We start from the raw sequence: 24929 nt of genomic DNA, 5'->3' as shown, positions 1-24929 counted from the left end.
TCTAGCTGGTCACAAAGCATTAAGCGGATCTCCCTGTGCTATGTGGCTGCTTCCCACTAGCTATCTATTTTACATTTGGCAGTGTATATATGTCCATATATACACTACCACTCTCTCACTTTGTCCCAGCTTACCCTTCCCCCTCCCCATGTCCTCACATCCATTCTCCAGTAGGTCTGCATCTTTATTCCCACATGACTCTTTTTGAATTATGGTTTTCTCAGGGTATATGCCCAGTAATGGGATTGCTGGGTCGTATGGTAGTTCTATTTTTAGTTTTTTAAGAAACCTCCATACTGTTCTCCATAGTGGCTATATCAATTTACATTCCCACCAACAGTGCAAGAGGGTTCCCTTTTCTCCGCACCCTCTTCAGCATTTATTGTTTGTAGATGTTTTGATGATGGCCATTCTGACTGGTGTGAGGTGATACCTCACTGTAGTTTTGATTTGCATTTCTTTAATGATTAGTGATGTTGAGCATCCTTTCATGTGTTTGTTGACAATTTGTATATCTTCTTTGGAGAAATGTCTGTTTAGGTCTTCTGTCCAATTTTGGATGTGGTTATTTGTTTTTTTGATATTGAGCTGCATGAGCTGCTTGTATATTTTGGAGATTAATCCTTTGTCAGTTGCTTCATTTGCAAATATTTTCTCCCATTCTGAGGGTTGTCTTTTCGTCTTGTTTATGGTTTCCTTTGCTGTGCAAAAGCTTTTAAGTTTCATTAGGTCCCATTTGTTTATTTTTGGTTTTATTTCCATTTCTCTAGGAGGTGGGTCAGACAGGATCTTGCTGTGATTTATGTCATAAAGTGTTCTGCCTATGTTTTCCTCTAAGAGTTTTATAGTGTCTGGTCTTACATTTAGGTCTTTAACCCATTTTGAGTTTATTTTGTGTATGGTGTTAGGGAGTGTTCTAATTTCATTCTTTTACATGTAGCTGTCCAGTTTTCCCAGCACCACGTATTGAAGAGACTGTCTTTTTTCCATTGTGTATTCTTGCCTCCTTTGTTGTAGCTTATGTGACCACAGGTGCATGGGTTTATCTCTGGGCTTTCTGTTTGTTCCATTGATCTATAGTTCTGTTTTTGTGCCAGTACCACACTGTCTTGATTACTGTCACTTTGTAGTATAGTCTGAAGTCAGGGAGCCTGATTCCTCCAGTTCCATATTTCTTTCTCAAGATTGCTTTGGCTATTCGGGATCTTTTGTATTTCCATACAAATTGTGATATTTTTTGTTCTAGTTCTGTGAAAAATGCCATTGCTAATTTGATGAGGATTACACTGAATCTATAGATTGATTTGGGTAGTAGAGTCATTTTCACAATGTTGATTCTCCAACCCAAGAACATGGTATATCCCTCCATCTGTTTTGTATCATCTTTAATTTCTTTCATCAGTGTCTTATAGTTTTCTGCATACAGGTCTTTTGTTTCCTTAGGTATATTTATTCCTAGGTATTTTATTCTTTTTGTTGCAATGGTAAATGAGAGTGTTTCCTTAATTTCTTTTTCAGGTTTTTCATCATTACTGTGTAGAATGCAAGAGATTTCTGTGCCTTAATTTTATATCCTGCTACTTAACAAATTCATTGTTTAGCTCTAGTAGTTTTCTGGTAGCATCTTTAGGATTCTCTATGTATAGTATCATGTCATCTGCAAACAGTGACAGTTTTACTTCTTCTTTTCTGATTTGTATTCCTTTTATTTATTTTTCTTCTCTAATTGCTGTGGCTAAAAATTCCAAAACTATGTTGAATAAAAGTGGTGACAGGGGGTCACCTTGTCTTGTTCCTGATCTTAGTGGAAATAGTTTCAGTTTTTCACCATTGAGGACGATGTTGCCTGTGGGTTTGTCCTATATGGCCTTTGTTACATTGAGGTAAGTTCCCTCTATGCCTACTTTCTGGAGGGTTTTTATCATAATTGGGTGTTGAATTTTGTTGAAATCTTTTTCTGCATCTATTGAGGTGATCATATGGTTTTTCTCCTTCAGTGTTTTAATATGGTTTATAACACTGATTGATTTGTGTATATTGAAGAATCCTTGCATTCCTGGGATAAAACCCACTTGATCATGGTGTATGAACCTTTCATGTGCTGTTGGATTCTGTTTGCTAGTATTTTGTTGAGGATTTCTGCATCTATATTCATCAGTGTTGTTTGCCTGTAATTTTCTTTGTTTGTGACATCTTTGTCTGGTTTTGGCATCAGGGTGATGGTGGCCTCGTAGAATGCGTTTGGGAGTGTTCCTCCCTCTGCTATATTTTGGAAGAGCTTGAGAAGGATAGGTGTTAGCTCTTCTCTAAATGCTTGATAGAATTCACCTGTGAAGCCATCTGGTCATGAACTTTTGTTTGTTGGAAGATTTTTAATCACAGTTTCAATTTCAGTGCTTGTGATTTGTCTGTTTCCCCATGAGTTTTTAACTGTCATCTTTATTGTTCATTCATTTCTGTCTCTGGCAAATTTCTTGTAAAGTTATTTTTAAGATTACATATGAAGAAAAGCATGGCATACAAGAGAATACAGTTGTAAATTTGATAGTTCCTTTCCTTGAACATGAAACTAGATTTATTTTTAATGTGATGACTTTCACAGCCTTCAACTTTATCATAAAAGATTGCATATTTTATGTCATACCACTTAGCATCCAGCATACGAGTAAATAAACTTTGTTTTGGAAATAAAACTTTTCACTAAGGAGTTTTAGAGCCACAGAGTCTCTGTTCTCATCACAACAGATTAGCCAATCCTCACAATTGATCTCTCTCTGGAGATATATACATATATATACACACACACACACACACATATATACATATATTTATATTATATATAAAGATCTAGAGATATATAGCATATTTATATATAGAATATTTATATTATAAATATATATTTATGTATAGAATAGTTGTACATATGTTTATATATATATTTATATATATAACAAAGAAATTACCTAAATTACCAAAAAAGTAATTTAGGGGTATAGAAATTGTAGCTAGGTACCATACTCTAAAAATGTGGGGTTTGGGACTTCCCTGGTGGCACAGTGGTTGAGAATCCGCCTGCCGATGCAGGGGACACAGGTTCGTGCCCTGGTCCGCGAAGATCCCACGTGCTGCGGAACGGCTGAGCCCGTGAGCTATGGCCGCTGAGCCTGCACGTCCGGAGCCTGTGCTCCGCAACGGGAGAGGCCATAACAGTGAGAGGCCCGCGTACCGAAAAAAAAAATGTGGGGTTTATAATTTTCTGCCTCTATAATCATATATGTTCTGTAAATGGCTTTACCCTGAGATAATCGCAACCATACAGAATTCTGCAAATTGAGATGAAACATGGCCTGGAGGGAGGAAAATAGCAAGAAATATGCAAAAGGCAAATGGGCATTTTAAGAAATTACTCAAAAACAACAGAAGAAAGATTCTGGCAAATAATTCCCCATAGTCTCAAAAATTACAGACAATATGATTTTATAGTGATTTGAAAACATCAAAGAAGAAATTAAAAGGTTCAGAGACAGGTTATTAGAAAACAGAAGAAAGTGAAAAGTTTGCTATGCTGATATAAATTAAAAATAAGAATATTGCAACAAAAGTCAAATGAGGGGGGAGAGAGAAGCAGTATAAATAAAAGAACTATGAAAATATAAAATTAAAAGTAAAATAAGGAAATGTAACAAAGTAAATCTAATATCTACATAATTGACGTTTCTGAGATAGAAAAGAAAAGAAATTAGAAAAAAAAGTGCTAAATATATTATTTTTCTTACCTAAAGAAAGATTTAAACCTGTCTTGAAAGTATCCATTGTCCCCATTCCCAATTTTCCTACTTTACATAAACTTTTTTATTTTCTTTTTCAGACATTAACATTTTCTCAGAATATAAATTATGAGGCAGTAGATGATTATTTCAAGTTGCAGTAAGTAAGACTTTTAAAAGAGCCTACTCAATATTAAATATGCTATTCAGGTTACTGATTTATATGTATTCTTTTATTTAAATGACCTCATATCCTCTTAAATATCCAGATTTCAAATTCCTTTAAATGTCTGGAAAGATGTGAAAATGGTATTCTGTATAAAAATGTAAAATACTCCTTTAATTAAATGAAAACATGACCTATCTGATGGTGCTATTCATCCAACTGAAGGTGCAAAAAACACCAGGCTATTTCTTAATTCAATAATTTTTGAGCACCGTTTATCATTCATTCCCATCCCAAAGTCTTCACATATTATCCTTAAGCAAAAACTAGAACTCTAATCCCAAAAAGTCTTTAATTATGAGTAGAGTCAGATAAAACACCATCTCTGAATCTTGGAATAAGGTAGCACCTAAACACTTAATTTCTGGAGGAAGGTAACCAACATGGAATTGTATCTTAAGGCATTAGGTTATCATTATGTCCCGACTCAATATGTTTTCTGGAAAGATAGCATTGTTCTTCTAAGGAAAAGTTCATTTTTCTTTAGGCTGCTACTCCACATGAGTTTGAATACCCACTCCATGCCAAGCACTCTAGGTGCTCAAAACACATGGTGAACAAGAAAGATAGAGTACTGCTGTCGTGAGACATATCTCTAGTGAGAGAAGAGAAGAAACAAGTAATCAAGTAAATAAACAAGATGGTCCCAAATAATTATAAGTGCTATTAAGAAAAATAAAGCAGAAAGAAACAGTAGAGAGTGACCAGGAAGTGTAAGGAAAAATGCTACTTTAGACACAGTAGTCAAGAGAGGCTCAATACATCCCTTCCTCCCTAACTCACCAACTTTTCTCTTGATTCTTCTAATGTGGGTTCCTTTGGATATTTTTGGTTTTGTGGATATTTACTCAGAACTCTGTTGCTGTACAATATATATCAAATTGTCCAGGATACTTTAGGTCAGTCCGAGACTTGAGAAAAAATACCAAAAGCTTTGAAATCAGCCATGGCAGAAAAAAAAATAAAAATCTACCTATAAGTAAAATTATGTAGAAAATTGAAGATGCAATATTTACTTTGGTGTCCTTTTCTTACAGATCTATACTATATTACTGAATATATCAACTCAAAGTTTCCATCAATTTGGGGAAAAAAGCCATAACTGGCATAATTATAAGATGCTTCCTGTTTTCAAAGGTGTTAAAGGAAATAAAAAATGTATCTTAGAGTTGATGAAATATGGTACAGTGATTTAAAAATATAAAAATGTGCTATTTGTATCCTCACTTATTTAGTACATTTTATATCTAATATATGATAAATATTAAAATATAATGAATATTGGAAGGAAAAGAACATTTGTTTGTGGTTAGTGTGTTTGTGGGGGTTTTTTTCCCAAATTTTTCAAAAAGTAAAAACCTTACTAGGGGCAGGGAAGGAATAATACTTTCAATTTTTTTTCTTCTGTAATTTTTGAGCCTTCCTATTTTGCCTGAGCACAAAATTATTCACTTGCATTTCATAATCTACAAAGGCATTATGTCTGATCTCTCTTTTGCTTCCAGTCAGATCATATTATGCAGCATAATGTGGCTCAGAAAACTAACTTCATAACTTAATATCTATTGTTCCAAAAGCATTATCAATAGGAGGAAAAAATCTGTAGAGGCTAGAGAAGGAACCTATGCAATGGCTACGGCCTTGTAATACTGTCAGGAAGCAGGGCAAGATGTCAGCAGCAAAGCCCCATCCTCAGGAGACTGAGGGTGTGAATGAAACAGAGGCCTTGAAATGCTGATAGAAACTCATTTTTATTTCCTTTTGTGCCTATCCTATGCTGGCCAAAATATGGGATACCATGAGTTGGGAGTGACTTTAGGATATGACCACAATGCATCTTAGCAGAAACTGCGAACCATCACCACCACCACCACCAGGCCTCTAGAATTCCTCATGGGGGGGGGGGTGGCAGTTCAATCACAACATATTAATGGGACTTTTCATCTGTTCTGCACAAAGGGACACTCATGGCTACCTCCCTTGTGATTCTATAATCTCCTGTACGTGTTGTTTCTCCTAGATACCAGAACACAGGTCTTCTGCTTGTTCACATTAGACCTAGTGAACATGCAAAAACGTGTCCAGTCTCCCAAAAGGTAAGTGACATTGGTAGAAAACTGAAAATTTTACTTCAATAATACATGGGTGGTAAAACTAAATAATACATATTAACTCCATTCAATACCACTCCCCCTAATATGTAGCAACATTTTGTAATGTTTCACTGTAGAGAGAGCATAATTTTACTTTGGAAAAGGTTAGATTACTGCCCTCCATGAGTTTACCATCGGAATATAAATGCTTACAAAGATGTAAAATTATTAGTTTTTGAACATAAATAAAATTGTGTAGAGGAAAACTGAAATTAATAAGAACAGCTAAAGTTGGATATGGTTTGTCAGAGAAGACTGCCAGTCATATCCATATTTATGCTATGTTTATTTATTTTAAAAATTGGATCGGGCTTCCCTGGTGGTGCAGTGGTTGAGAGTCCACCGTCCAATGCAGGGGATGCGAGTTCGTGCCCCGGTCTGGGAAGGTCCCACATGCCACGGAGCGGCTGGGCCCGTGAGCCATGGCCGCTGAGCCTGCACGTCCGGAGCCTGTGCTCCGCAACGGGAGAGGCCACAACAGTGAGAGGCCCGTGTACAGCAAAAAAAAAAAAAAATTGGATCATTTCTTCGTTCAAAAAATTTTATTGTGTGCCTACCACGTTTCTATGTTTCAGTCTGTGTGCTAAGTAATGGGAGTTACAAAGATGAAAAGAGTCTCTTCCAAAGGGGAAAACATAAACTAGTGTAAAAGAATGTGAGATATACAGTTACCAAATAGCCCAGAGAACAAAGTAAGCAATTTTGATTGGGAGGGGAAAGGTGAAAAGAAGGTGATGCGTAAAATGATTGTTGAAGAGTAAGTAGAAGTTGAGCAGGAAAAGGCATATACAAAAGCACAGCAATGTGATATAGCAGTGGGGTGTTCAGGCAATCACCCACCACCACCTCCTTTGAGTCTTTGTTCCACACTGAGGGATGCCTCCTCTCTTTATTCCTTCTCATTCCAACTAATAATCAATAAACATATATTGAGCGCCCACTATATATCAGGCATAGCACAATGGGGAATACCTACATGAAGAATTCAAAGTTAAATGAGACATAGTCCCTGCTCTTCAGGACCCCAGCACCAAGAACCTCTTCCTACCAGGGCAAGGTTCCATGAATTTAAATGTATTTATTTGGCTGCACCAGGTCTCAGTTGCAACACACAGGATCTTCATCGATGCGTGCAGGATCTTCATTGCATGTGGGATCTTTTCAGTTGCGGCATGGGAACTCTTAGTTGCAACATGTGGGATCTAGTTCCCTGACCAGAGACCAAACCCAGGCCCCCTACATTGGGAGCACGTAGTCTTAGCCACTGGACCACCAGGGAAGTCCCAAGGTTCCATGAATTTAAAGGGAGCCTTGAACTGAGGCAAACGTGATCCATCCTTGAGCACTGCTTCCCCAGGAAATTGCCTACAGGTACATACTGACCACTCCCCCTGTTTATCCACCATGCTGCCTGCCCAGCTTAATTCTGCTGAGGAGGCAAAAAAAACAGCAACCTAGCGAGTTCCTGCCTCAGACTTGGTCTGCATTTTCTATCTTCAGCTCCTCGACTGCTCTACCGTATTCCATATAAGATGCCTTCCTGAAGCACCGTGGTTTCCTCCATCTTTTTCCTGTCTAATTTATAGATTTGTTAGGGATCCTCATTCACCCTATCCTGCCCAGCCCAGACATTACAAAAGCATGTTAACCTAACCTGAGTTCAAATCCAACCTCTACCACCTACTGGCTTCAAGAAGCTCCTAAACACTCAGTCTCAGCTGCCTCATTTGTAAAAGGGGAAATATAATATCCATCTCACAGTAGTTATCTACTTTGTTGAGAGTATTAAATAAGATTATTTGTGTAAAATTCCCAGAATGATACCTGTCACAGAGTAATTATCTAATATCACTGGTTTCTTCCTTGGCACACCCCAAGACATGGACCGTTCAAATCCAGCCACCATCTGTGCCCATTTCAGGTAGTTTGTATTGACCCACCCACTGAAATAGAATAGAAAGTATGCCATATAGTAGAAGATAATGGACTATGCCATAGCCCTTTGGCAACAGGAAAATGTGGCCTTGTGGAGGTAGGTCCTCTAGCTAGCCAAGAAAATAAAAACCTGTACACAACTACAAGGTATGCTCTCAATCACAGGGACCCTTCTTTGTGCTCCTATCCCCACTGGTAAGCAAGTCATCGGCCTCCCGGATAAATATTATAGACAGAGGGCCCACAGACTTCTTCTCTAGTTGGATGAAGTTAAGCCCTTGTTAAACCTGCTGGACCAACTGGACCATGGACTGAGCCATTTGAACATGAGCCTGCTGTCTTTGTTACTTAGTCTTCATAGCCTGCAGCAGAGCAGCAAATAGAACTGACAGCACCAACAGGGCTGCATCTCAGTTTTTTAACTGTACACCAAGAACCAGAATGCAATGAGGCCACCCTAGTAAACCAGTCCTCAGAGGGTGTTAGTAATTCCTTCCAAGATGAAGTTTCCCAGGGACAGATGACTACACTCTGTCTAATATATTGTCTACCAACATTTCTGTGTTGAAGGCCTTTAGAATTCCTGTCTCAGTTCAGTTGTTCTGTCCAGTTCGAGGGAATATGCTGTGTCTGATTCTGAGCTAAGGCAGAAACAGTTTTGCCTGTCTCTGTACTTAAGAGAATAACATTAAATAAAGAAAACTACTACATTCATTGTTTTCATTTGGGCTATATGTCAGAATTTCTCTGTTAGGTTTCCTGTCCCAAGGAAAATGTGTCAGCCCTCCAGCAGTGGGTACCCTACAAAACAGTCTTATTCATACTTCCCACATTCTGTACCCATGCTCCTGTTCCAGAGCCACCTGCAGGTCAACTCATGTATTTTAATCTGAGTCATGGTTGTTAATTCTGAGACTAGGAATGATTTCTGTAAACAAAGACCCATAAAAGAAGAGATGTTACAAATAAGATCATCAAGTGATGGCGTGTCCTAACTATGAAAAACTTGAGGACCTCAGCCAACCATGTACCATATATGGATAATTTAGTAAAGATAAAGGGCAGACACATGTTTCTAAACACATTTGATGGGAAAAGATTTAATAATGATGGACAGCAAGGACTGTGGGTAGAGTTGTTGAGAGAACAAATCAGGTCCTATGGGTGAGGTCAGATACTTCAAGAAATAAAATCCATGAACTCCTGCTGTGGAGCATGCCTTTCAAATGAAGACTGAAAGCTCCTGGCTTAGCAGGTGCAATTCTTTAAATCCATCAAGCTTGGCTGGACATCATTCTCTAACCCCAGCCTCCTGATCCCCAAGGGTGTTTTTAGATTTGCCTTGTGGAAATATGCAACATACAGGACATGTTTAAAACAGAAGGCAAGTATCTAAATCCCAATTAGAAAGCCTGGGGTGAGGGTTGGAGAGGTGGGCAGGGTAGACAGTAGTGAGTAAGGTGTCCTGGAGCCAGGTAGAAATATAGGTAGCTTATCCCAGTTGAGGAAGAACCAGGACCCTGACTCTAAAAAGAAGTCAAATTCGTGTTTCCATAACATCTTACGGAAAAACCTGGACGAATTTTTTGGCCCACTCACTATTACAGAAACCTGCCATGTGAGTCAGGTGCAAGCTGGAACTACAGAGTTGATAGTCATGGTTGCAGAGGTAGTAGTGAGCGATCACATCGAAGTAAGAAAGCAGAGACCCAACCTTTGGGCCTTGTGAGCAGTAAGGGTGAAAGGAAGCAAAGAAAGAAAAAAGTGATCGAAGAAGGAGGAAAACAGCACAGAGCAGTATAACAAAACTCTACATTTAAAAGGTTATTTCAAATCTAAAATGTAATTGCTTTTAGCTGTAGTAATATTCTAGATCATGTGAATTAGAACCACTAAACTCATCACCTAAATTACTTTACTTTAGGTGTTCCAAATATCTGTTGGCTGTGATGCTAATAAATTCATTGCTGTTAAAGGGCAAGTATATTTGCATTTGACTTGTCTTATTCTTTATGTTTAAAAACGAATGGTGAACTATACGGTAATTACTAGCGATAATATTAGCCCAATGACTGACATGTCCATATGAAATCCATTCATTATAAGTTGATAATTTGTCCAAACCTGACTTGTTTGAACTTTTTTGCCAAGTCAAATATTACATTTGAATCATATTCAAATATTACATTTGGATCAGACAGACTTAACCTCTATCTCCATTACCAGCATTTTTCTCTACCTTCCCTTTTCATAAGCCAGTTTCCATCCTTTGCATTACCTCTCTCAGCTCTTCAGTGTACAACTCATTTCCAGAGAAATGAGAGGGAGAAAAACCTCTGCTGTCCATCCTACTCAAACCAGTTATAATTTCATTTCTGTCAGAGAACTGCTTGTAACCACAAGAGAGAAGCCTCAGTTTCCTGCACCTTTTTCCATGAGAAAGTTTTTTAGAGCAAACCTAACAGAACCATAAGTGTTTCCTTCAGAGAATCCCAAGGTGTGACTTTTATGGATTTTTACTATGGTTCACAATGAAGCACACTGGAACTTGTGTCATCCACAGCTCTTTCTTCTGCATGGGAGAGAATAAAGGTCAGCATACACAAATCTGTTTAACTGAGGTGGAATGTATAATGGAGACAAAAATGTATTGAAATTCCTTTCCTGTGGTTAGGGTGAGGGTGGGGTAACATTGACTCTTATCTGAATCTATTTATGAAGTGGCTTGCTCTCATCCAAAACAAAGGTCTATTCATCTGTCATTCTAATAATCTTTTGAGTAGTAAATTGTTAAAAATCAGTTGCCGGACAGATAATTAAATATTCCCATCTCATTCAGCAAGGAATTTGCATTTCCCGTAAGTCCTTTTCCAGAAAACACAAAGGCTAACGGATTTAAACAGCCTATAGCATCTTATTTCTGGGATGGTCTACATCCTTGCTCCTTAGAGTATAAACTATGGACCAGCAGTGGCATCACCTGGGAACTTATTAGAAATGCAGAATCTCAGGCCTCACCTCGTACCTGCTGAGTCAGAATCTCTGTTTTAACAAAATTTCCAAGATTAGTAGGGCTATTAAAATTTGAGAATAACTGCTCTAAGCAACATGTTACCAAAATCAATTCCCAGTACCCCTGCATGCAGTATCATTGCATGAAGATTTCCTTCTTCAGTGAAATGCAAAACAGCTTGAATCAATCTGTTTCTGGGAAGGTTTAGAGAGCAATTGTCAAACTAGGTTGCTCGCCAGAATCACCTGGAGAGCATGTCTGAAAACACAGATTTCAGGACCTCTTTCCAGATCTCTTAGTCAATGACCCACTGCTCTGGAACTCTAAAAATGACCCTAATTTCTTGGATTCAGGTTGTGGTTGGTCTAAGTTTTCACAATCAGCAAAGGATACCTATGGGGCCAATGATACTTCTGACAGGAGAGTTGTCACTGAAGGAGGGCATCTCTTGGGGTCTAATTTGAATTCAGGGTGGGAGGTGGTCCTAGTCTTCCAATATCTATATAAACACAGCAGTGACTGGGGTTCCTTCTGAGTCACACTGGAAGCAGCCAGCAAAAATGATCAAATGAATAATTTAACTTACTAAAAACTCTATCATTTTATAGACCATGATAGCCTTATGTCTGCATAAACCCTAACTAGAAATTATGTGAATTCTTAAAATAGATCCTTACCTGTGCAACTGAGTCTCTAGTAGCAATTAGAACTCTGTGTTTTAAAAAATTATTAAGAATGAAACAGTCCAAAGAAATTTGTCTTTACTTTGATGGATTTTCTACAAATTTTCACATGTATCAAATATAAGAGATAAATCAGTATATTTCAAATTCTGGTACATTCAGAAACATTTGTGAAGCTGAGTTTTAAGAATAGAAATGCTAGGACTACACACCAACCCCAAAGATTCTAATTCAATAAGTGATGATTCTGTGATACTTTCGAGTTCAAGAATCACTGAGTTAAATGATTAAATGTTTGTGCTAGTAAGTAAGGAATGATGATATTACAACTTCATTATGTTTTATTTTTTGTAGATTTGATAAAAAAGAATGCCTTCAGCATGATTTTTTTTACATCATTGAAAAGTAAGAAGTATTTTTTAACATAAACATTGAGTTTTATATTAACGTAGTATCAATAATTTAGAATCAGTATTTATTCCTATTATCATCAGTCTTTTCTGATATATACATTTATTGCTATAAATTTACCTCTAGGCACTGATTTTGCTGCACCTCACAAATTTTGATAAGTTGTGTTTTCATTTAGTTGAACATATTTTCTAACTTCTCTTAAGATTTTGTCTTTGATCCGTGTGTTATTTAGAAGTATGTTGTTTAATCTCCACATATTTTAGGAGTATTTTGTAATTATGGTTATCTGTTTGACTTTTGTGATACCTCTTTACCCAAACAAAGTAGTGGTTTTAATTTTTAAGTTTGAGAAGAGGAAAGATTCTAAGTAATGAAAGTGTCTTTTTACAGGTCATATCTGAGGGATCGACCATCTAAACACTTGGTAAGAAAACTATAATTTTGTCAATCAGCCAAATATAGAAAATAACTAAAGCATTTTTCCTTTTCCAGAGAGTAAAATATAATTGGGAAAAATATGGCTGCCCACTGAGAGTTGATTTCAGAGAAAAGTTTCACCCTGTGGTTCAACTGTAAGTATATTCTCACTAAAATTTTTAACTTAGTTTGAAAGTTTCAAAATAAAAGTATGAAAAGAAGCCTAATTAATCATGCATTTAATAATAAATATTTTTGAGCACCCAAATATATGCAACACTAGGTTTTCAGTACTAGTTATGGAAAGTTGGATGGTCCATGGTCCCTGCATGTTGAGGGAGATTACAATTTAGAAGTTGAGACATAAGTAGGTAAGAGAGCTGAGACTCCTCTCATGGATGCAGACAGTCTCCTAACCCCTGCTTTATCCTCTCTAAATCTCTCCCCAACCTTCAGCGCCCCTCCCTGTTATAGGAACTATCTCCCCCTGGTGACATATGACTTTTCTTTCCATGTGCCAATAATAACTGAATGCTCGCAAAGAGAGAAACTAGATTACTAATAAGGAATAGTACGTGGGGAGATTTCAAAAATATTATCTCTAACTTAATTTTTATAAATAATGTTTCATAAAAAAAAATGAATAAAATGCTACAAGGAAGGCTTTTCCAAGTGATTTTGTGCTAGTTTGCTTGCTTCTCTGACTTTATTCTAGATTTATGATTATAAAAAAGTTACAAAGCTTGTTACAAAATTAAAAATATAGAAAAATATGAGACAAGTGAGCTAGGTTTCTATTTTTTTTTTTGCTATTATAAACAAAATTGTGGTGAATATCCATTTATATAAATGTATGGACATTAGTCCAGATATACCATGAGGATAAATTACTGGATAATTTATCCAGTAAATTTGTCCAGTAAATTTATCCTCATGGCAGAGGATAATTACTGCCATGAGGATAAATTAGTGGAAGTGAAATTCCTATGAGCAAAACATCAAAATTTTAGTCAATGCTTTCAGCTTTTGGGGCCCTCAGGCTGAAGACAGCTTCTGAGATCTCTTAGGGTGTGTAGGCGTGAAGTAATGAATCAGACACTCCAATTTAGTTTTGCCATCAGAGCTTTCCCTGTTGGAATCCAGAAGGCCTCTGCCAGCACGTACTGCCCCCCACTTCTCATCTATGACAGTTCTAAGATTCTGTGCTCTGCCCTAACCCTCTTATGTTACCCTCCTACAATCCCTCTGTCATGGGTTCTGAGCAATCAGGCTAATCTGCTATCTTCTTTAGTTTCAATCTTCTAGACATCTAATCATGCCACTTCTTTTCTTGGGCACCCTAGGCACTCCTTCCCCTGCTGAGACCTAGTTTTTTTCTTTGTTTTTTTTTGTTTGTTTTATCTAGTGCCTAATCCTCCAGTGGTAAAAAAAATCTCAATGTTCTCTCTCAGAGAAGTGCACTCTTCAGTTCATATCATCATTATTAAACACCTACTTTGCACCAATTACTGTGCTAGGTACTGGGAATTCAAAAATGACTAACCCAGAATTTCTGCTCTCAAGAGCTCAAGAGTCTGATAAATTAGATATGAACTGATATGCTAAATGGAACAATAGAAAGAAATGACATGGGTGGTTGGTATTGAAACTGAAAAGAAAAGAATCCAACTCAGCTATAAAAGGGAGAGGGGCTCTGGAAAGTGTTCCTAGAGCATTTGAGCTGAGTCACTGAGTCTTAAATTATAACAAATATCTAGCTGAAGGCAGAGAAGAGAAGGAGAAGTGGGGAAGGTAAAAGGGAACTCCACTGAGTAAGCCTTTCAAGCAAAAATGATAGTTAGAGGAAGAAATTTCATAGTTCAAATGGTATAATGTTATCGGAGCACATAGTGAGGCATGATGTATCAGTAGAAAAGGCTGGGAAACTAGCTAGGTAGAGTCCAGCTCATGGAAGACTTTCTATCCATTCTTATGGTAGAGTGGCATGATTAAATATTTGCTTTAGCTAGTTCTCTCTGGAAGAAGTATAGAAGATGAATTTCAGGGAAACATGTCTAAGTAAGGAGACCAGGTAGTAAACTGTACTGGTAGTCCAGGGAGGAAAAAAAAAAAACAGATGACTGAGATAGCAACAAAGACAAAAAAGAGGAATCACTTATGAGAAAATTACTCATAGTGACAGGCAGGGCTTGATAATTGATAGATATGAGTGATGAGGGAAAGAGAGAATGAGGAAGATGAATGAGTCAAAGGTAATATCAATCAGGAGAGATTTTCTGCAAACTTCTACTACTGTTATCTATCCATCTTCAAGCATCTGTGCCCATTAACTCTGTCTGTCTTCCTGTCACCATAGATAAAGTATATGGGTATCTAAGGCCTGTCCCTCCATTTGTGAACTGGATACCTACACCCTTTCCTAATTAAAACCACTGTTCCTGAAATTGCCCCCTCTTTCTCCTGCATCATCAACTTTATCCTGTCTACTGGATCATCATACAAATATGCAATTCTTTCCGTCACCAAAACGAAAACCTAAACCAAAACAAAAACCCTCTCTTGACCCCACTACCCCTCTCGCTACTATACTCACTGTCACCAGCTCTTCTCCTATCCTCTCCCAAATCTTTCTCAGTCAGGATTTTACCCCCACCACTCCATTGGCACTGCTAGCCAATGTGACCAACAGCCTTGGCCTCCGTATTGCTAAACTTAGTGGTCAATTCTCAGGTCTCATCTTACTTGATCTCATTAACAAGAATTGACAGTTGATTATTTCCTCCTACTTGAAATATTTTCCTTATTGGGTTTCCAGGATATCACATTTTCCTACTTTTCCTGCTACCTCACTGATAGCTCCTCCTTAATTTCTTAGTTTCTCCTTTTCTCCATGACTTCTTAATGTTGGAATGCCCCAAGGCTCAAAGCTTTCTTTTCTTTTCTCCACTTCAACTTTCTCTTTCAGTGATGTCATCCAGTCTCATGGACTCGAATGTCTCAATATATTGATAAACCCCAAAACTGTATCTTCAGCCTCAATATCCTCCATTGTATTAGTCAAATACGGCTAGGCTATGCTGCAGTAAAAAACCCTGGCATCTCTGTGCTTAACCTTTTTCATGTCATAGTCTGACATATTTCGTACCTACATCATCTTGACACGGCCTCCTAGACTACCACTATGAAAGGGGAAAACTGGAAAAAAAAAAAAAAGACTAGAGGATTTCCTGGGATATCTTAAAGGGTTGGGCCTAGAAGTGGTTTACATCATTTCCACCCACATCCAATTATCTGGAACCTAATGCCATAGCCCTAATCTAACTCCAAGGTGGGCTAGAAAATGTAAACAGGCACAGGGTTATTTGGTGAGCACTAACAGTGTCTGCAAAACTCTTGAACTCCAGACCCATAAATCCACATAGATGTTGAATACATAAATCACTTTTCTACTTAGATATTGCCTAGATATATCAAACAACCTGTTCAAAACTGAACTCCTGATCTTACCCTCAAAATCTGCTCCATCAATAGCATTCCTCATTTCAACTGATATCAACCCTATCCTTCTGGCTGTTTGGGTCAAACTTTGGAATCACCCCAGCCACTCTTCCTTTTATATCTTTCATTCAATACATCAGTAAATCCTATTGGCTCTATCTTCAAGATACCTACAGAATCTGACTATTTGTCACCACTTGAACTGCTAACACCCTGATCCAAGCCATCACTACTTGCCTGGATTATTAAAACAGCCTTTCTGTTGGTCTCCCTTCTTCCACCCTTGCATCTCTATAGCAGCAACAGTGAATCATTTAAAATGGTTAGAGCACATCATTCCTAAGCTCAAAATGTATAATCACTGAGTAAAAGCCAAGTCGTTACTCTGATTTACAAAGCTCTATGTGATCTGCTGTCCCTGTTACCTTTCTCCTGATGAGCTTCACCTCACTTACTCCATTCTACTCACTTGGCCTCCTTATTGTCCCTCAGGTAAGCCAAGCAGATTCCCACCTCAGGGCCATTGTACCTGCTGCTTGCTGTGCCTGCAATGCTCTTTCCCCAGATGTTCACTTAGTTTGTTCTCTCACTTCCTTCAAGTCTTTGCCCAAATGTCATTTTCTTAAAGAGACTTATGCTGACTGTCATGTTTAAAATTATAAGCTGCCTCTGCACCACCTTCACTCCTCACCTGTCTTTTCTGTTCATGGTATTTATTACCACCTAACAAATTACTTATTTAACTTGTGTATTGTCTTTTCTCCTCTACTATAATGGAAGTTCCATAGAGAAGAGCTTTTTATTTAGTTAGTTCACTGCTATATCCTCCAGCACCTAGATCACTGACTAGCATATAGTAAGCAATCAATAAATATTTGCTGAATGAACTCATGAATTTTATGTCTATGGCTTCCCTAAACTGGACAAAGTTTAATACCATCAATTGTAATATAAAATAGAGAATAAAGGGTATGCTTACAGGGGAAGATGACTAGTTGATTTTTAGACATTTTGAATTTGAGTCTGTGTGACATCCAGAAGGAGATGTGCAATAAAATGTTAAACTGAAGCATCTGAAGTTCACGTAAACTGTCTGAGCTAGAGATATATTTGGAAGTCAATAAAAATTTTGTGATATTAAGAATTGTTGTGGGTGATCATAAAGAATTGTTGGGGTACATAGGAGGTCCAATTGTACCCCTCTTCCCTGACCAAATCCTGAGTGAGTTGAATAATATGGGTCAGAAGAAGAATGTTATTACTCATCACTTATTACTGACAAAAAATATATATTGACAGATGTAGCTTACATTTGCAGAAAGTGAACTTCCTGATACTACACCACTAATACTACACCTAACAGGGTTAAAAAGAATCATCTCCCCAGTCACACATATTGTTGATTCACTGTTGGTCTCTCATCTTGGAGGCACTTTAAATGTATAACATAAATGAGAAAAGAACATGTTATCCTACAAGAAATTCACTCATAAGAAGAAAAATGAGAAGCTAAGCCAAGCATGCCCAGCTTATTCTTTTCTAAGTTATCAATCATTTAAGTCAACCCACTTCCCAAGGGGCAAAGTGAATAGAAGAGCAAAGATAGACCAAGAATGTTATACTCATTGAGCTCCCTCCACATAAAAGGAAGTATCAAAAGTTTTGTTTCATTTTAACCATAATATGGAAAATAAGAAGAGTTATGAGCCAAAGATTTACACTACTAAAAACCAAACAAAAAAAACCCAATATTCAAACGTGGTGAGAGGAAAAAAGAGTCTAGAAATAAGAGCCAGAAAAAAACATTCAGAGAAACACAAGGACAACATAGATAATGTGGAATTGTGGAAGCAAAGACAATAGGAATTTTTTTTCCTTTGTCTTTATTTTGTTTTGGTTTTCTGGGTTTTTTTTTTAACATCTTTATTGGAGTATAATTGCTTTGCAACGGTGTGTTAGTTTCTGCTTTATAACAAAGTGAATCAGTTATAGCTATACATATATCCCCATATCTCTTCCCTCTTGCGTCTCCCTCCCTCCCACCCTCCCTATCCCACCCCTCTAGGTGGTCACAAAGCACCGAGCTGATCTCTCTGTGCTATGCGGCTGCTTCCCACTAGCTATCTATTTTACATTTGGTAGTGTATGTATGTCCATGCCACTCTCTCACTTTGTCCCAGCTTACCCTTCCCCCTCCCCACAATAGGAATTTTTTTTTTTTTTTTTTTTTTTTTTAGCAGTACGCGGACCTCTCACTGTTGTGGCCTCTCCCGTTGCGGAGCACAGGCTCCGGACGCGCAGGCTCAGTGGCCATGGCTCACGGGCCCAGTCACTCCACGGCATGTGGGATCTTCCCGGACCGGGGCACGAACCCGTGTCCCCTGCGTCGGCAGGAGGACTCTCAACAACTGCGCCACCAGTGAAGCTCACAATAGGATTTTTTAAGAAAAAATGAGTAAAAGAGTCAAATTCAGAGAGACCTACTAAACCATCACTGAAAATGTCCATTGGATTTGACATTAGAATAGCATTAGTGAACTTTATAAGAGTAGTTTCTATGAAATGATGAGAACAGACAGAAGTCAGATTGCAGGGCGTTTGCAAAATCAAAGATTTTTATGTAGGGACAAAATGTAGCCTACACTTTTTCAACTTTTGGTTGAAATTTACCTATAGAGTAAAACACAAAATCATGAGGTTTCTTTTTTTAGGATAAAAGATATCAGCTTGTTTACAATTCAAGTTTACAGTTTACATGTTACAGTTGAGCTTTCTTTAATAAAGGAAGAAAAGTTTAAAATCAGTCATTCTGAATATGGTAATGCAACAGACTGAGCTCACTTGAACCACTCCCCATCCACATATAATCCTTGATAAAACATAACAAAATAGTTTATGCATAGCCAAACTTGAAAAAAAGAAAGAGCAATCTCTAGGTGATACAAGTAAAGAGAGAACTCTAAAAGTAGTCAGCTCCAGGTGATCTACTGTAGTCCAGGAATATTGATCCAGGATACTGCAAGTAGGAATTAGGAGATAGGGTTTTAAAGCCTCTGTGGGGCCAGGAAGATCTTTCATAAATCCAGGATATATGAAGACTAGAAAATTCTACTCAATGACAAGAGAAACAAGGAAGAAAGTTTTACCTGCATGAATGTGGGAAAAATATCTCCTGTAAGAATGTTAGATGTCAACCTCAGGCTGTATGTGGACAGGGATCTAAATTTAATGTATATACATAGGAAAAGACTATAGTAATAAAAATCAATAGATGAAAAAAGAAGCTAAAAACATGTCACGTAGCCATAAAATCCCTAAGGCTCCAACAGAAGCAATTGAAAAAGTAAATCCAGTGCATAAGACTCCCACTGGAAAAATCACCACCACCAAAGAATTGTCAATAAATGTTTACCAACCATATGAGGAAATGGGAGAGTTAGAAGATAAAATAAATTGAAAGATAGGCCCAACAAAACTAAAAATAACAAAGCAATCTGAACAATACATAAAATATTGTTAAAGAAAAATAAAGAAAAAGGAAGACAAACGTAACAAACTATAACAAAAAATATGACTATGAAAAGAAAGTAGGGGGACTTCCCTGGCAGTACAGTAGTTAAGACTCCACACTCTCAATGCAAGGGGCATGGGTTTGACCCCAGGTTGGAGAACTAAGATCCAGCATGCCACACAGTGTGTCCTAAAAAAAAAAGAAAGAAAGAAAGAAAAGAAAGTAGGCATATTTTAAAAAGATAGAAATTCTGGATATAAAATCATAGCTATTAAATTCAAAAGTTTAGAGATGATTACAAACTACTAAAGATATGGGTAAAGAGAGGGTTACAAAAAAAAAGAAAGACAGAGAGAGAGACATGGAAATCAACCAGAATGCAGCACAAATAGTTAAGGAGATATAGAAATAAGAAAGAAGTTAAGAAAAAATTGAGAAAAGAATGACAAATTCTTCTAACATGTGCCTAATAGTTTTCTCCAGAAGAAAAAATTAGAGAAAATGGGTTGGAAAGGGAAGTGAAACTCAATCAAATAAAATGTGAAAACTTCCCATAATTTATTAAAGGGCTAAGTCATCAGGGTGAAAATTGACACAAAGTCTTAAGTAACTCAAAATGAAATCATAGAACATAAAAGAAAAAGAGAAAATGTTTATATGCTGCCATACAGATAAGACAGATTACCCACAATAGACTGCCACTTATATTGAGAGATTTCTTATCAGCAAAAATAGGACAAAAATAATAAAATGATATTTTCATTGATCTGAGGGAAAAGAATGTTAATCTTAGATTGTAAATCTAGATAAATTTTATTAGAGAGTTAAGGTGAAATAAATACCTATGCAAATAAAGAGTTTACATTAAAAATCCTTAATAAAAACAAAACAAAAAACTACTGAAGGATTTTATTCAATAAGAAGAAAAATAAGCCCAAAAAGGAAAATAACAAAGTAGAGGAATCAATCATAAGGAAAGAAATTATTGGTTAAAGTAAAGAAAGATAAACTGTAGAAATAAATTTTAAGAATAATATCTTTGATGAATGTGAAAACAAGATGGAAATGAAATACTACTACTCAACATGTGGAATTGAAGTAAGATGATTAGAGTTAAATTATTCTGAAATCTTAGCATTGTTTAGGTGTGGGGTCAAGACTTTTAAAGTGAAGAGTCACTAAAAGAAGAATAGAAAGAACAAAGTGGGGTTATTTTTGAAAGAACTTGATAAGAAGAAAACTTAATGAACATACAAAATACCGTTTTCTTTTCCTCCAGGGCACACACCTAGACTCTGTTTCTAAACATGCTTTGCAGTTAGGTGCTGAATACTGCACAGTGGAATGTGGTCCAAAGTGTCACATGACCAGTCAGGCTTGGACTCTGCCCCCCATAAAAAAAATTAAGTTTTGCATAATCCTCCCAGCTATCTCTTTTTATCTTCTATCATCTGCCAGTTTTGGAGAATCCAAAAAGGACTCAGAAACATTATGGTCTACTAAATGGAAAAAGTCTGGGTTTCTAAAAGATTATGTGGAGCAGAGCATCTCCCCTCATCTAATTCCACCCACAGTGGACCATAAAATGAGTAAGGAATAAACTTTATTATGTTAACTTACTGAGATTTTGAGGATTGTTGTAGCAATGAAGTTAGACCAACTTAAACTATTGAACAATGCTATAGATGAAAAGAGAAAAAAATACAGTTAGTAAAAAGAAAAAGTTACATAGTAGAAATACACATAAATATATTAATAATGACCAAAATTTTAAAGCACTTACTTCTATATTAAAAGACAATAATTCTAAGATTGCATTCTTAAATGAAGTCAGGTATACGTAATTTATGAGAGAAATGTCCAGTAACTGTTACACCTTAGAAGAACGTTCAGCACGTTGAATTCAAGATCAAAATACAATAAATTAAAATGTCTCTATACATCAGTAAATGCTAACTAGAATATATAGTTGACCCTTGAACAACCCTCCATGTACATATAATAAATAATAATAGTAATAATAATAAAATAATAAAATTCACATATAACTTATAGTTGGCTCTCCACACATGTGGTTCCTCCATACTGCTGTTCCACATCTGTGGATTTAAACCTACCACAGATTTTGTGGTACTGTAGTATTTACTATTGAAAAAAATCTGCATATAAGCACACCCACACGGTTTAAACCCATTGTTTTTGAGGGTAAACTGTATAATAGAAAAATTATTCCATTCACAATAGCAAAAATAAAATAAAGTAGAATAGATTTAATAAAAGTTGTACAAGATCTGTATAGTAAAATTTATAAAACATTATTAAATACATAGAAGAGGACTATAATACTTGAAAAACTGTACCACATGTTTTGATAGAGAGACTCAGTATTATAAAGGTATCAGTTCTTCTCTAATCTATCCATAACTTAAATGAAATTCCAATAAAATTTCATCAGGGTTTTCAGCAGAATTTAACAAGTAGGTCCTAAAATTTATATAGAAAAACAATGGGCTAAAAATATCCACTCAAATATCTTCCAGAATTGAAGTTCTAGAAATGGCAAAGTAGTTTTATTTGACATACACTCTGCCCAATACCAATTATATATGCTCTAGACAAACTGTAATAAATAATTCTTTAGAAGCATTAGAGAGCAAAAACTGCAAAAGACATGATCCTTGAAAGAAGGAACGATTTCTAAGTAAGACTGTCCTCTGAAGTCACTTCCTATTTTTTTGGCAGGGTATGAGGGAGTCAGGCTTTAACAGAAAATGACAGATCTACTGAACTTAAGAGACAGACAGTGAAGTATGTGACTGTGAAACAGCTGTAAATTTAGGTGAAAAATCTTGGAAAGGACAGCATCATACAGGAGGAGCAGCAAAAGTATAGAAAACTTTTTCCTCAAATTCTTGGCTAACTCTTGAACTGTGCATGTGTAAGGAAAGGAAGCAGAAATGTCAATAGTTACCTGATGCTAGGAGACAAATCTAGACAAAGTCACACCAACTTAGAGGGTATTGGAAAACACCTTAGGCTTTCTTCTGAAACCAAAATGGTTAGCTAAGGACAAAATACTATGTCCCAGGGTTAAAGGCAAAATCAAACAACTGTAAAGCCTTCCAAGTCCTAAAACTAATCTTCATCAGGGTCAGGGAGATCCACCAGTTATTTATCTTCAGAAGAAGAAGAAAGAGAAGGAGAAGGAGAAGGAGAAGAAGAAGAAGAAGAGAAGGAAGAGGAAAAAGAGGAAGAGGAGGAAGAAGAGAAAAAGAAGAACAATAGCAACAACAACAAAACTCTTTAGAGGAAAATAAAAAAACCCAGAGTGTCAACAATGTATAATTTAAATGTTCAGTACAGTAGAGGATTAAAAATTACTAGACATCAAAAGAAGCAGGAAAATGACCCCAAATCAATAAAATGGAGCTAGTAGTAGCAGACTACAGATGACCCATACTCTGACTGGAATTAGCAGACAAGGACTTTAATTCAGCAAGTATAAATATGTTAAAAGATTCTTAGGAAAATTGTAGAGAATGGGTGAACAGATAGGGAATCCCAGTAAAGAAATGCTAACTATTTTTTTAAAAGAGCCAATTTGGGGACTTCCCTGGTGGCACAGTGGTTAAGAATCAGCTTGCCAATGCAGGGGACACGAGTTCAAGCCCTGGTCCAGGAAGATCCCACATGCCACAGAGCAACTAAGCCTGTGTGCCACAACCACTGAGCCTGTGCTCTAGAGCCCGTGAGCCACAATTACTTAAGCCCACATGCTTAGAGCCTGTGCTCCATAAGAAGAGAAGCCACCACAATGAGAAGACCATGCACTGCAATGAAGAGTAGCCCCCACTCGCCGCAACTAGAGAAAACCCGCATGCAACAATGAAAACCCAATGCAGCCAAAAATAAATAAATTTTAAAAAGAGTCAGTTTGGAATGCTAGAATAAAAGCAAATACAGCATCTGAAATTTAAAAATAAAAATTAATAAGATGGACTTAATAGGAAGTTAAACAAAGCAGATAAAAAGATTAGTGAAAATAAAGATAGTTCAATGGAAATTATCTAAATTATACCACAGGAAAGAAATTTTTTAAATTATGTGCTTCAATGACCTATGGAACAATATCAAGCAATCTAACTTAAATAGAATTGGAGAATATTTTTTGAAGAAATATTGACTGAAATATATCCAAAGTTGGTGATAAATATTAGCCCATGGATCCCAGAAGCTCAATAAACACCACATCCAAGCACAACATAGACAAATGCTGAAAGCTAAAGATAAAGAGAAATGCTTAAGAGCAGCTAGACAGGGAAAAAATGATACATTACATTCAGGGGAACAAAGAAAGAATTACAGCAAACTTTTCACCAGAAAGAGTAGAGGTCAGTAATTAAACTCAAAAGCTTCTACATGGCAAAGGAAACCATAAACAAAGTGAAAAGACAACCTACAGAATAGGAGAAAATATTTGTAAATGATGTGACCGACAAGGGATTAGTCTCCAAAATTTACAAAGAGCTCATGTGGCTGAATATCAATAAAACAAATGACCCAATCAAAAAATAGGCAGAAGACCTAAATAGATATTTCTCCAAAGAAGACATACAGGTGGGCAAGAGGTACATGAAAAGATGCTCAACGTCACTAATCATTAGAGAAATGCAAACCAAAACTACAATGAGATATCACCTCACACCAGTCAGAATGGCCATCATCAAAAAATCTACAAACAATAAATGCTGGAGAGGGTGTGGAGAAAAGGGAACCCTCCTACACTGTTGATGGGAATGTAAATTGGTACAGCCACTGTGGAGAACACTATGGAGGTTCCTTAAAAAACTAAAAATAGAGCTACCATATCATCCAGCAGTCCCACTCCTGGGCATATATCTGGAGAAAACCATAATTAGAAAAGATATATGTACCCCAATGTTCATTGCAGCAGTATTTACAATACCAGGACATGGAAGCAACCTACATGTCCATCAATGAAGGAATGGATAAAGAAGATGTGGTACATATATACAGTGGAATATTACTCTGCCATAAAAAAAGAATGAAATGCCATTTGCAGCAACATGGATGAACCTGGAGATTATCATACTAAGTGAAGTAAGTCAGACAGGGAAAGAAAAATATCGTATGACATCACTTATATGTGGGATCTAAAAAAAAAATTATACAAATGAACTTATTTACAAAACAGAAACAGACTTACAGACTTAGAGAATGAACTTATGGTTACCAGGGGGAGGGGTGGAGGAGGGGGAGGGATAGATTGGGAGTTTGGGATTGACATGTAC

At 36.8% G+C, this 24929-nt stretch overlaps 1 protein-coding gene across 1 annotated transcript in view; it reads left to right on the top strand.

Annotated features, from left to right (window-relative positions):
• Positions 1-24929, top strand: part of CATSPERE (catsper channel auxiliary subunit epsilon) — a gene marked incomplete at both ends in the record, with an annotated part of 242671 nt that overhangs the window by 171960 nt on the left and 45782 nt on the right. Inside the window, 6 exons of the mRNA XM_082833795.1 lie at positions 3869-3927; positions 6014-6089; positions 10006-10058; positions 12132-12182; positions 12582-12615; positions 12684-12763. Coding sequence (XP_082689921.1) covers positions 3869-3927; positions 6014-6089; positions 10006-10058; positions 12132-12182; positions 12582-12615; positions 12684-12763 — 353 coding nt within the window. The remainder of the gene's footprint in view (positions 1-3868; positions 3928-6013; positions 6090-10005; positions 10059-12131; positions 12183-12581; positions 12616-12683; positions 12764-24929) is intronic.

This window comes from Leucopleurus acutus (assembly GCF_964270905.1).
Source record: "Leucopleurus acutus genome assembly, chromosome: 2".
Lineage (NCBI taxonomy): Eukaryota > Metazoa > Chordata > Mammalia > Artiodactyla > Delphinidae > Leucopleurus > Leucopleurus acutus.
Note: the sequence above shows the minus strand (reverse complement) of the source record. Positions and strands in the feature narration are given on the sequence as shown.